Source organism: Lissotriton vulgaris, chromosome 4_1, assembly GCF_964263255.1.
Source record: "Lissotriton vulgaris chromosome 4_1, aLisVul1.2, whole genome shotgun sequence".
NCBI lineage: Eukaryota > Metazoa > Chordata > Amphibia > Caudata > Salamandridae > Lissotriton > Lissotriton vulgaris.
The window spans coordinates 746,548,841-746,563,378 of record NC_141691.1 but is presented as its reverse complement, the minus strand read 5'-3'; the positions used below and the strand labels follow the sequence as shown (position 1 = coordinate 746,563,378).

Genomic DNA, 14,538 nt, shown 5'->3' with positions numbered 1-14,538 from the left:
TTGCACATTTCACTGATATTAAAAAGGTTAGATGGGTATCCAGCAAAACCAGGGCTTTGGCAGCCATGCAACAAAACCTGCAGACAGTCACCTGGGACGGGTTGCAGCTGGTAGTGATGATTCTGCTGCTAAGGCAAAAAAGTACCTCTCAATTTTAACTAGCTTTACATTTATAAAAAAAACAACCTCTACCGTCTGACTGATGCTCTGAAGCCAGTGTCTCAGCTTTCAGATTGTTTTAAAGTCTAAGGAACTGCTTTTATTGCATGTTCCACCTGCTGTAGAGAGGTGTGCATTGACCCTAGTAGGCCTAAGAGTGAGTTGGGTGAATATATGCAGCAGTTTTAAAAACAGTACCACACTGAATAAAAAAAGTTTGGAAACATTTCTACTGATGGCTGGGACATAACATTATCAGGACACGGCCCACCAGCAGCAACAATCCAAAGTGACAGTGAGCATATTGACAGTGTGGGTAAGTACATTGATGAGAGGTTTGTAAATTTTAATTGCACATCACTTCAAGGATTTCAGGCATTTGATTATACACTGTGGCCAGAAAGTAGAGAGGAGCTCTATTACTATGGGTCTTTGATATTGAGGCAAATGTACAACATTTTGAGGTACTGTTCACCACAGATTAATTGTGGGTTTCTAACGCGCTAGAATCAACTCCCGAAGGAGGATCTCTGCGCAGTAGACCGCTGGGGAACCCGTCCTGGCTTTCCCTGTGAGATGGTCCCTACTGGGTATCTCCAAGGTGAAACCAGGCATCCCCGGCGTATGTGGGGGGCCGTTGTGGAGATGAGACAAGCTAATGCCCAGAGTTGCCGAGTGTGATCCCTGGTTAGAGTAGGCACCGAGGTGAGAATTATCGAGTTCGCTGACCCTGGTCCACGACCCTGCCGCGTCGGGAATTGAACCCTGGTTCCGGGCCATCCTCTGCTCTCGGGTCTGCCACCTCCAACCAGAAGAGAGGTTGTCAATTGTAGAGGAGTTTTGTGGACTTAAAACCCATATGAAAAGCTGTCAGACAAAAGGCATTCCTGTATTGTCTGCATACGCCACCCTGTTAGCAACAAGCCCTTTCCAGTTGACTAATATATTAAAGATTGAGGAGATGATGTTCACATTCAGCGTATCTACAGCAGAAGCTGAACATGTGTTTTCTGTGATTAAAATCATCAAGAACCCACTAAGAACCCAGTTAAATCAAGATATTCTCCAAGACTTAATGCTTCTTAGGGTAGAAGAACCCACCTTTGAGGATTATGACCCCAGCAGTACTATTGATCTCTGGCTTACAACAGGAGGCACAAACCCTGTGTGCGGACATAAAAGGCCACACCTATCATGAGTATTGAAGTATTGTCAATATGACTCTTAGAGCAGCCTGCCATGCAAGATCATTTATTGTTGTATTTCTATACAATATCTATATGATTGAATAAAAGGGATAATATAGTTTGCATGTTTTTCTTTAGCATTATTGTAAAGCATTTATTTATTGATTTTAATAAAACAAAAATATATTACATGTTTCTCTGTCAGCCCTTATAGTCGATGTAGGACAGGAGAAGGTGGGACAAATGGATTTTACAGGACATGTAGATCCCAGTGACATTTTGTCTCCTGTCCAAGTAGATTATGAAAACAAGTTACTTACCTGTAACTGTAGTTCTCCAGTATGGGAATCTTTCATAGATTCACATGCCTGAATCATTCCCTGTCGTCGAGACGGGAGTCTACAGTATATAAAAAAGCAATGCTTAGTTGGATAACAAACTGAAAAGAGGCCTAGGCCCATTTCCCTTTTGCAACCCATAACCTTCGTTATGTAAAAGAGACCAAACTTGTCTCTGAACCAACACTCATGAGAGAACTTTTTGCCCCTCAGATTTTCGTGCACTTGTGCCTCAAACACCTTTTGTGCTAAATCCAAGGTGAGCCTCTCAGGGGAGGAGGGTGGGTTGCATGTGAATCTATGAAAGCTTCCAATACTGGAGAACTACAGTTACAGGTAAGTAACTTGTTTTCTTACTCCAGTATTGGAGCTTTCATAGATTCACATGCCTGAATCAGAATAGCGAGCAGTATATCATAGCATATTTTTTGTTACCTAAGATCTCGAACTAGGCAACATATGAAATCTGATAATAGCAGTGTTCATATATAAATACATATAGAGAAATCTTCACAAATCGTATATAATACAACATACAATAACGAAATGTGCCTATATCACCAACAAAGGAAAGAGGGATGGTAAAGAGGGCTCACCGTTACTGGAAAAGGTTCCTCAGTACTGCTTCACCCACTGCCACATCCTTCTCTGCAGGTGCATCGAGGCAGTAATGTCTGGTGAAGGTATGCATAATCTTCTAATTAGCAGCCCTGCAGATATCCTGGATAGGTATTCCCGCAAAAAAAGCAGTGGAGGTGGACACTGCTCTTGTAGAATGGGCACGAACACGTGCATTCAATGGCTTCCCCGCCGCCTGATGACAATACTGTATTGCACTTGAAATCCATCGGACAATCCCCCTCTTTGACAATGGAAACCTCTTCCTGGGGGCACTATAAGCAACAAATAGTTGGGAAGACTTGCGGAAAGGTCTTGTTTTTTGCAAGTAGAACTTCAGACAGAGTTGAACATCTAATGAATGGAGTGCTTTTTCCGCTGCTGTTGACGGTTGAGGGAAAAACCTCTTGAGGATCAGCGGTTCATTTAGATGAAAATCTGTTGGCACTTTCGGAATGAATTTGGGATTAGTCCCGAGGACAATCCTGTCCTCCTTAAACTGCAAAAACGGTCCTTGTACCGTGAGAGTCTGTATTTCCCCAACTCTTCTGGCTGAAGTGAGAGCTATTAGAAGAGCTACTTTCCAGGATAAGAATTTTAGATCCGCCATATGAATTGGTTCGAAGGGCTGTTTCATCAATTGAGATAGAACAATGTTCAACTGTGGAGGAGGTCTTATGGGAGGAAAAGTCCGAAACAATCCTTTCATGAACTGTTTGATAATTATTTCAGACCACAATGATGGACCCGAGGAAGTTCTTCTATATTGAGAAATCGCCGCCAGATGTACTTTAATAGAAGCATGGGCCAAACCAGATTTCGCTAACATCAGAATATATGGAATAATTTGATGTGCCGCTGAGTTTAGAGGATGGATATTACGTTCTTGGCACCACAAACAGAATCTCTTCCATTTCATCCTATATGTTCTGTTTGTACTTTCCGCTCTGGCATTTGCTAGAATATCTCTGCATTCTGCAGAAATATCTAGGTTGTGAAATTCGCAGTATTCAGGAGCCAGGCAGTTAAGCGCAGCGATTTCGGGTCTGGATGAAGTACTTGTCCCTGGGACATTTTCAAGAGTGCTGGTATCGGTTGCAGACAAATCGGATGATTCTCTGACAATAGGAGCAACTCTGTGAACCAGTGTTGCCTGAGCCACCACAGAGCTATCAGTATTACTTTGCACGGTTCCTTCTTTATCTTTGTGAGAATGAGTGGCAGGAGGGGACTTGGAGGAAAGGCGTAGTCAAAGACGCCTGACCATGCCATCAAAAACGCATTCCCCCAAGATCCCCGTTGGTGATGCCAACTTGCGAACAACTGGCATTTTTTGTTCTGAGCTGTTGCAAACCGAACCACTGTCGAACTCCCTATCTGAAGAAGATGCTTTGCAATATGTCTTGGTTGATCTTCCACTCGTGGCAGGTCGATTTTAGTCTGCTGAGAGTGTCCGCTTTGACGTTCAGATCTCCTGGAAGATGTTCCACCTTTAGAGATGCTCTGTGTTGGACAGCCCACTTCCATATCTTCTGTGCCTCCTGCGACAGGGAGAGTGATCTTGTACCTCCCTGCTTGTTGAGATAGTGCATCGCAGTTGTGTTGTCTGTTCTCACCAGAACAGACGTTCCCTGAATTCTTGGTAGGAAAGCAAGTAATGCCAAGCCTACTGCTTTGAGCTCCAGCAAGTTGATGTGAAGCTGTTGTTCTTGCAATTTCCACCGACCGCTGACCTACAGGTCCTGAAGGAATGCCCCCATCCTTCCAGTGATGCATCGGTTGTAATTACCAATGGAGCCGGTTCGGTCAGGAAGGAAAGACCCACAGAGATTTTCCTTTTGTGGGTCCACCATGCTACTGCTTGCACCATAGCCAACGTGATCTTCACTTTGTCTTCGAAGGATCCCTCTGCTTGGTGCCATTCCTGAAATGGACGCATTTGTAGTCAGCAAAAAGGAATGGGAGGTATGCAAGAGGACATTGTCCCTAGCAGCAACTTGTACCTGCTTACTGAAAGACACTTTTTTCTTGTGAAATCCTTGGCAAGACACATGAGACCCAGTTGTCTCTCTATGGAGGGAAATGCCTTGTTTCCTGAGGTGTCCAGAATCGCTCCTAGGAATGTGATTTTCCTTGAAGGCTGAAGGGATGATTTTTCAATATTCAAAGTCAGTCCCAGTTCGGCAATCAACTGTATGCATGCCGTAGTTGACGCCTGGGCTGAAGTTTCTGATGGCACTTTTACCAACCAGTTGTCCAGGTATGGAAATACCTGGTGTATTTGCTTCCTGAGAAAAGCTGCCACTGGTGCCAGACACTTTGTAAAAATTCTAGGGGCGGATTTGAGGCCAAATGGTAGCACTTTGAACTTGTAATGGTCTCTGGCCACTGCAAACCGAAGATACCGTCTGTGGGAAGGATGAATGGGGATGTGAAAATATGCATCTTGTAAGTCTATATGATCCCCGGGGTTTAGGAGCAGAAGAATGTCTTGGAGGGTCACCATCCGGAAAGACTGCTTCTTGAGATAAGTATTTAGAGATCTCAGGTCTAGAATAGAACGCCATTGGAGAGCATTCTCCCGGACCAGGAAGAAACAGGAATGAAATCCTTTTCCTCTTTGGGAGATCAGCACCAGTTCTATTGCTCCCTTTCGGAGCATTGTCTGAATCTCCCGACGAATCTGAGATGGACGTTTGATCTCTTGACCTGTAGGTGGAGTGCAAGGGGGGAATTGAAGGAATTCTAGAGTATGTCTGAATTGTATTGTATTGAGGACCCATCTGCCCGTCATTATCTTCTGCCAATGATGCAGATGGGAAGCAACTCTTCCACCCAGGGGAACATGTGGAGGGGAAGGAATACATGTAGCTGGATTCCAGTGGTTGTCATTGTCTTCTACCATTGTCCTTTCCTTGATGACCACCTCGTCCTCTAGGTGCAGACTTTGCATAGCTCCCTGATTGTTTTTGACCATATTGTTGACGGTATGGTTATGATGATGAGGAATAAGAGGGGTATCTTCCTTGTTGGTAACCCCCTCTATAGGATGATTGGCCTCTACCTCAGGCACCTCGAAAGTGCACTTTACGGTACTGTAGTGTACCAAGGGCCTTTGCAGTATCTGTATCTTTCTTGATACCTTGATGTGCCTCATTCACTTGTTTCCCAAACAAATCTTCTCCGTCGAATGGGAGATCTAGAATTTTATTTTGGGCCTCTGGTCTAAAGGCAGTTGCCCTTAACCATCCTTGACGGCGTAGAACCGCCGCACCTCCGAGCGACTGGAAGACTGTGGTCGCGAAATCCATCGCCCAGTCAATGACTTCAGCCGAGCCCTTTCTCCCTCCTGAAGAACCTTTTTCGCCTCCTGCCTATTGTCTTCCGGAATGAGGTCCATGTATGGTGCCATATCACACCACATCTGTCTGTCGTATCTGCCCAGAATGGCAAGGGCATTCACTGCTTTAACGAGGAGAGCAGACAAGGATGAAAACCTCTTTCCCGCATTGTCTAAACGTCTTCCCTCTCTGTCAGGAGGTGCTGATATAGGCACAGAAGGATTCTTAGATTTCTGTTGCGCCGCGTGAGAAATTACAGAGTCTGGCTTAGGATGGCCCAGTAAACACTCTGGTGCATCTAAAGGAGCTTTATATTTCTTTTCTAGCGAGCACAGGTGTAACAGCCACCGGTGTCTTCATCACTTTTAAACTTTCTTCCCACACATGTCTAACAATTGGGAAAGACCGAACAGACTTGTGGTATGGCTCCTTAAAATCGTATAGGAAGCATTCCGTTTGTGTTGTAGCCATTCGAAGCTGGAACCTCTTCGCAGCTCTTTCCATTCAATTATGGAATCCGCTGATATCCACAGACAGAGAATCAACAGGTACGGTGAGGGAGATGCCGGAGAAGGAATCAGGTAATCATCCCATTCCATGTTGGTATCTGTAATTTCTCCCTCTTCCTGGTAATCATCGTCCATGGTGACAGGATCCTGGTGGTGTTCTGTTTGAGGAGTTGGAGGCGTAACTTCTTGTAGTGACTCCCTGCTTCTAACTGAAGTAGTAGGGATGGAACGTGGATGCGAGACAGGGATTTCCTGAGAAGCTGATGACGGCGGAAATCTCTTTTTATAGTCTGCCATCATAAACTCCAGATCCATCATCATGGACGATGGCATGCCTACCATCTCCTCCTGGTACCCTTGGCGATAGTGTTGTTGCGGAGGATTCAGGTACTCCCCATATCCCTCCTCATAGTCATCATCCTGACATTTCACATGTAGTTGTGAGGGACTACTGGCATACCCAAAGGGTCCGTCTTCCTCTGAATCCTGCTCCTCTAGTAGGTGTGATGGCACCAGAGGAGTAATCTTGCTTGGGGAGATGATCTCCGGTGTAATCCTCCTCTTCCGGAAAATCTCCAGTTTTTCTGGAATTTCCCTCGCCGACGAGCCCGTCGACGAGATCGCCGTCGACACAACTGTCGTCGATGCCGTCGTCGACACTAGGCATAGAGACAGTAACCGTCGTTGATGTTCCTGTCGACGACACAGTCGTCGTCACCACCATCGACGACGATCCCGTCGTCATCGCTGTTACTGTCGTCGTGGATGCCGCCGTCGATGTAATCGGCGTCGACACCACCGTCGACGATGACGTCGTCGACGGAGAGGACACTGTAATAGACAATGATGGTATCTTTGATAGTAGCCTTACCTCAACCTTCGTCACCGACGATGATGGTTTCTTCGTCGACAATCCTGTTGACAATGCAGGTTTCTTATATTTTACCTCAGGAGGCCTAGAAGACGGCTTCCTGAAGGGTTCTTTGACCAGAGGAGGTGATTTTGACGGCTCAGTACTCGTCTTCTTCGAGGGTTTTTCTCTAGAAGCATGTCCTTTACTCTCCTTTTCCACAGATTGAGGAGATTTTGAAAGACTGCGCCCAGAAGACCCATGAGTGGTCTTTTTTAGGGCCTTCTCAGGACGTTCTCCTGAGGAATGAGTTTGAGGAGATTTTCTTCTCTTTTGAGATCTCCTAGATGTTGAGGAAGAAGCCTCATCACTGTCACTAAAGATAACCTCCTTTCTGGCCTTTAGCTTTTGAAGCAATATCAAAAGGCGCCCTTCACGATCTCTCAGAGTCTTACTTGAGAAAGTGCGACATACCTTACAGTCTTTGGCCTGGTGATCCCGGTATAGACAGTAAATGCAGTCAGTATGAGGGTCATCAGTGTAGAGCCTCTTCTTGGAACAAGTGGCACAGGCTCTAAATAAACCTTTCTTCTCCTTTCCAGACATTCTCTAAAGAATGTATTTGAAGACAGTCCAGAGTAGTACAGAAACCAGTTGAATATCTAAGAACAAAGTTCTTCAATAAGGTTGAAAAGAGCAGAATTTGAGCAGAGCTCAAAGGAGACTCCCTAGCAGAAAGTGCAGTAGAAATTCTGAGGGGTAAAAGGTTCTCTCAGGAGTGTTCTAGAGGGTGAGGTGCTCTGATTGGTTCAGAGACAAGTTTGGTCTCTTTTACATAACAAAGGTTATGGGTTGCAAAAAGGAAATGGGCCTGGGCCTTTTTTAAGTTTGCTATCCAACTACGCACTGCTTTTTTTTAAACCCGGAGACTCCCGTCTCAACGACAGGGAATGATTCAGGCATGTGAATCTATGAAAGCACTAATACTGGAGTAATTTTAAAATTCCACACCCCTGTGGTCAAATGCCTGCTCAGGCTTATGCTTCTGCTGTAACCTGTTCCTCAATTGTGACTTAAACTTACTTGAAGACAGCAAACATTACCAGAACTGGAAGAGCAAGCGACCCTGGTATTTTGAAAGAGAAAGAGACTGGCCTCTCTTTTTATGTTCTGCAACATAGGAATTTAAATTTGTGCTGCCTTAACACTTTGGGTATATTAGGAAGCATTTGTGTCATGTTTATAAATCATGCTTGGTGCAGTCACCAAAGATCAATGTCATGCTGGGTTGTGACCGACATATGTTTGTAGCAGCCTGTAGTCTTTTGAGGAAGACATTTACCTAGCACACTATCCATTTTTATTTCATTAGGAAGTCAGTAGACATATAGGGAAGTTGAGTGCAAAGCTCGGTCAAATCCAGAGGCAGCAGATGTTATCCTTTTTGCCTTGTCTTTTGTGCATGATCATGTCAGGGGAGTAAATGGGGCTGTGGCATAATTCCTTTAATCCCTATAGATTCTTGGAGAAACAAAAGATTAATTTTACATCTTCCGATATACACCTACAATTGATCATAGATTACTACATTATTCATGCAAAAGCCAGGACAAAAACCTGTGTACATTATTATTACAAAGTAAAATATTCGATTTGGAGACTTTTTATCTAGGTACAAAAAACCTTGTTAAAGGGTAGCCATAAAAATATCTTAAGACATTTCAGGTGAAGCGTTAAGTTTATGAACTAAAATGATTAAAATTAATCAGTTATGGTGAGATATCCAAATGTAGCCACCTGCATTAACAGCTCATAACCTCATAAACAGCATTAGAAATAGCACCAAGGATGACCTATATCAGAGTCCTCCAAATTGGGGGGCCTCAAGTGATCTTAGGGCGGCACCAGGCTCTGGCCAACAGAAGCATAATGCTGATAACAGTGCTTTGTTTTAAGTGGGAAAAAAGGAGTGTCAATAAGCCGCTCTGTAACAGACCATCACTAACATCTTTTATCATTTATATCCTAGCTGGGAGTATGTGTCAAAAGAGAAGGGACTTCAAATATTCTTCAAAACCCACACCCCTATTTCGAATAATCTCACTGTGGATACTTTTACACATTAGTAAGGCCTGCCTGACCAGAGTAGTAGGGAAACATCCTTTACAACGCAACTTTTACCACGCAGTGCTATTACAACGCAAGTTTTACAACGAAAACCATTACAACGCATTGCGCTGGGGGGCGCTCTAGGATAAGGAATAGATTTAATTTACTATCCCACGCCTTCCCTAGTGTCCACGGGGACTGGAGTTGGAATAGTAAATTAAACTATTCACTATCCAGCACCCCAAAGCGCTATGCGTTGTAATGGTATGCGTAGTAAAACCTGCGTTGTAACAGAATGAGTGGTAAAAGCATGCGTTGTAACGTCATACATCCAGAGTAGTATGCTTGGCAATCGTATCTGATTGCATTTTTAAAACTGTAACAGAACTTCCCTGCAATATTTAAATAATACTAGACATATTTAAACATTACTAATTTAATAGAATAATTGTGAACATCTCTGATGGGGGGTGGGTGAGGGAGGTGCATGGCATTAAAAAGTTTGAAGACCACTGAATTAGATGATGGCACAAAAAACATCACTTATGACCGCAGAAACGTTACAAGCATACATACACACTTTCTAAAGCACTGGACAAACTAAACCTGCCTAGTTGCAAAACCTCATCCCTTTCCTTCAAGCACAATCAACAATCTTCTTGCTGTTCCTGTAAGAACGATCTCTACATTAGACGTTGCTACCCACTTACCCTCAAACATCACCAGAAATAGACTACTTACTTATGTCTCTGCCCCCTCCTCCATCTCTACCATTTCCCAACAGTTTGTGACTGCTCTTGTCAACTTTGCACTGACATCCCGAAAAGAGTTTATTTGAATACTGAAATCTGCTAACCCTTGATGTGCCCACTCTGGCTGTCACAGCACTCAAACCATAAAATCACTTGATCCAACATCTGATGTACTATTCTGTTTGACATCCCTATTCAACCACCCACTCATCTATGGTATCTGCCTCTCATGGCTTAAACTGCTACAGTTCTGATAATAAAGAAACTGGCCACAAAACAAATTGTCCTTATAGCTACTTACCTTTTTCTCTAGAGATCAACGCCTTGGCGTCAGCTGTCTTACTCTCTATCTCACTGTTAGCAATCTGCTCAACACATTCCAATATTTCTTCTGTGCCCTCCACTCTACTGAAATAGCCTTCACACCAGATGTTAGTTTCATAACATCCACACATCACAACCATCTCTTCTCCATATATATACACTTCGATTTCTGCAGCTTTTGAGAAGGATGGCATCATAACCTACTCTACACCCTTTAAGACAAATGCAGGCTCTGCACACAAACACTTCTCCTCCTACCTCTCTAACCGGACCTTCTCTGTGGAGAAGCAATCTTTCAGATCTCCTCTCAGTCCACTTCCAGCCAGTGGCCTTCACTTCTGCCACGATACGTCACCTCCCTTGGTGATATCTGTTCACCTGGGTTCTCCTACCATTTTTACGTGGACATTATTCATGTTCGAAACTTTCCCTTCTGCAACCTCAGGTATCAGATTGCTTTGGTGCCATTAGTCATCATATCGGCTTATGTAGCACTCTTCTAAATTAAAAGTCTTATGCTTTCTCTCCTCCTTAGAAGAACCTCAATTCCAAGCTCTTTCTACTACCCGCTGGACAAGATCACTTTTGCCACGTTGGCCATAAACCTAGGCATACTCTTCAAACTACCAAGTGGACAGAGTAATTAATTACCACTACAACAAGATATCCTATTCTACCACTATGCAGACTCCGCCCTCCATCCGCACAACAAAAGCATTGATTAACTCACTGGTTATTAAAAAACAGGGCTATTCTAATAATTTCCTGGAAGCTCTTGCTCGTCAAGCCTTTGCTCTCCTCAACAAAGTATTAAACTCCGACATAAAATACTTTCTCCCCAGAAGCATCCCTACTTCAGCCTTTCAACATCAAGATAGGTGACATTCTGCTAAGAATAGGACCATCTAAAAACTTTTAAGACTGGTCTTCGAAGCCATTCATGGATCATACCCAGCCTATCTTTTTGATGCTCTCTCCCAATGCATCTCTGCAAGCAACTTGAGATAAGCCAACTAGCACCTCCTATAAAACCTAAAACCACAGTGTGCACTGCAGGGATTCCATCCCAGCCACCTTCTTGCCCTCACTCACTCACTGGAATGCTCTCACACTGACCAGCAGGGGCAACCTAAAACTCAAGAACTTTAAAACCAAACTAAAAACACAGCTCTAGAAACTCTAAGGCGAAGGTGATTCATGTTTACCAAGGAGGGGACCCGCAATGAAGAAATATCAATTTCTTTTGTTTGTAAATATACCTCATGATAAGTAGCTAATCCTCCCTACATCGATATCTTCTAGGTACAGTGCTGTGCAGTGTTTTCAACGTCTGTTTGTCCTTGAGGTTCTTAATGTCCAAGCAACAGCTTACCTACACTTTTCGGCCATAACCTCACTGATTTCTGTAACTTCACACATTCCATCTATTGTTCTATGTCCGTCATTCATGCTTGGCCTAATGTACATTTCCAATCAAAATATTACCTGAGGCTCATAGAAATAAATATGCGACATCACCAATGGCATAAACAACATAACTTAAAGAAACATTTACAGTTTTCATACAGTTTCACTACTTTCTTTGCTGCCCCCAGTCCTCTGCGCATCAGATGCTGGTGTAGATCGAGGCTATTTCTCATGTAATATATTTGAATTAATATTTTTGAGGAATAGTCTTCATGGGAACTCTTTCATCTGATAGACATTTACCTGGTGATGGAAGTTGCTTAGTATACACACGGTGGATTAACTAGGTGACTGCATGCATGAACAATATAGCAGTTCACAACATTAAACTGCATGTATTGGAGGTACAACAAGGCAATAGACCATACTATTAGTGGGTTATAAGCCATCTCCAAATCACACATGCCTTTAAATGTCAATTCCCACTTACCATGCTACTGGCTGGCTGAAGAGTAGGTATGTGTGTATCATCAAGCTGTCCCTTTTCATTTAATATGCTGTTTTGATTCTCTTGAAAGTTCTCTGATGTCTTGGAAGGTACACCTTTTATTAGATCACTCTTTGGTGTTGCATTAGCTTCTTGTGCTGCTGGGTTCGGCAGATCATTCAAGAACTGTAATTTTGGTTTACAGGGCACTGGTCCATCTTTCATAATTTTCTGGTTAGATGGAGGGGAGACCTTCTTTTTAGGTGTCTTCCCAGAGCAACTGTGCAAATCCACTGGTAGCTGCTTCTCAGAACTGGTGATCAGTTCCACTGGGTGTGCCCGCTTGGCTGCTTGTTGTTTTAAATATTGTCTGGGGCTTTTCTCACTTGGTCGTTCTTTGTCCTTATGCCGTATATCATCGCATTCCGATGGGAACAAAACTATGTCAGAACCCAGGGTCGCAGAAATCCCAGCCTCGTCCTTATGGTCTTCCTTATTTACAAGCATGTTATCTTCAGATTCCTTGTTTACATAATTTATGTCCACGCAATTCGAAATTTGTGACGGTGGAGAGTCACACACTGGCCATTGGTGGATACTGGTAGGGTCTTTACAGCTGAAACTGTGGCGACAGTCCACACCACTGTCAGTGCAGCGTGTATTGTCAACGTTGATTACAGTTTCACACATTGCGCTACCTGTTTCTGCACACGTTTCTTGGCTCTGTGAACTGGTGTCAGAAAAAAGCAAAGGTGGAGAACTATCCATTTTGTTCATAAAGGTCTCTTCCATATGTTCTAGCAAGTCTGGTGTGCTGCTATCTGGTAGTGTTATGCCATCGTCTTTAATACTTAAAGCTGCGCAGGACTCTCGTGAAGTGTGGGAACCTGACGGAGTTTCCGGAGTACCTGAAATTAAATATGAAAGGTCTGAATTGTATTAAACATTTCCATTAACACCTGCCAGCTAAATGAGGTGCAGACTGTGGTGCTCATCTTCTCTCGTACACAACACAATCTCATAACCACCCCCGGTCATGCCTGACTCGCTCTACTCCATTCACGTCCCTCATTACCAGTGGCTTGCTAATACCAACCATACTGATAAAAAGACTTACCAGGCCCATCGGAATTCTACAATGAGCAGAAACACCGCTGGTGAGTGGTATTCCACCCAGAGATTTCACCTGCTGCAGCAAGACACGCTTTTCAGGTGGAGTATCACAGAAAGATATGCGAGATTCAGCATGGAAAATGCAATTCCCACATGTGCTCCAAAAATGTAAAATGTACTCTTTGACCCCTTTAAAAATTACTGGGACACCTGGTAAAGAAGTGGTAATGAACAGAGAGTGGGGGTAATGCTCTAATCAAATCGAACATTATTTGGAGCCCCACCTCCTCAAATCCAGGAAAAATAACTATATAATGATATTTCTTTTAGAGGGCCAATATCATATGTAGAGTCCTGCTGAAGACAAATACAATATAGCCTTATAGCCCGCCGTAGAGGGCTATACCGGCTATTAAAGGCCCTCTCCAGCGTTAAAGGCCCCAAGCCGAAGGCGAGGGCCTTTAACAAGGGAGAGGGACTTTAATAGCGGTATAGCCCATCTACGAAGGGCTATAAGGCTATTAGAACATTCTGTCACTAGAGGACAGAATATTCTAACAAAAAAAACAAAGCCTTTTGGGAGCGTGAGGGGTTTGGAATCCCCGCAGGTTCCCTGAAGCCTTTGTTCACAGCCAGAGCTGTGAACAAAAAAACATTGGAATGTTGGAGCTCCAGGCTTATACCAGCCATTATAAGCCCAGAGCACTCCATTGTTTTCAATGGAGCTCCCAACATTCCAATGTTCTAATAACTATTGACCAACTTCTGTTTCAATTACTTTAAAAACCACTGCTGACCTGTCCCCTCTACCTTATTCTATCACTCCCTAACTACTGAAAACAGCCATTTAATACACCTAAATACTGATCTAGTATTTATATGCCTTTATGAATCTGTTATCGACTTTATATTTCTTTAATACTGCTCTGCACTTTGGGACTTTGAATGCTTAAATTAGCCTAGGGCGCACCTAAATAAAGCAGCTCATTCACCTGCTGCACCAATGTTACGGCAATGAGGAACATTATTTTGAGGGTGAGAAGTCACAGTGGACAGCTGCAGCGAATCAAATGGAGTACACATCCGGAAGGTGAAGACCAAGTTATTGTCTCACTGAGGCATATTAAAAGGAGAATGAGGCGGACAGGCGGACACAGCCACCGTAAAAAGGCTGGAAGATCTGAGAGATATCCTTTACCTGTGCCTAAAGCAGGTCCTTGTTGGGTTAAGGACAACCAAAAAGTAATACTTATGATAACCTGGCTTGAAGTCTGCCAATCTATTCAGTACCGCACCAAAGCACAAACTAGTTCGAATGCAGGTGAACAGTGTTTTAGTTGCAGG

The 14,538-nt window shown here is 43.6% G+C and overlaps 1 protein-coding gene across 1 annotated transcript in view; it reads right to left on the bottom strand.

Annotated features, from left to right (window-relative positions):
* LOC147722525 (uncharacterized) overlaps window positions 1–14,277 on the bottom strand; it is a 44,628-nt gene extending 30,351 nt beyond the window's left edge. Inside the window, exons 1-2 of the mRNA XM_086967321.1 lie at window positions 14,187–14,277; window positions 12,085–12,989 (exon numbers count right to left, since the gene is read on the bottom strand). Coding sequence (XP_086823447.1) covers window positions 12,085–12,989; window positions 14,187–14,277 — 996 coding nt within the window. The remainder of the gene's footprint in view (window positions 1–12,084; window positions 12,990–14,186) is intronic.
* Between the last annotated feature and the right edge of the window lie 261 nt (window positions 14,278–14,538).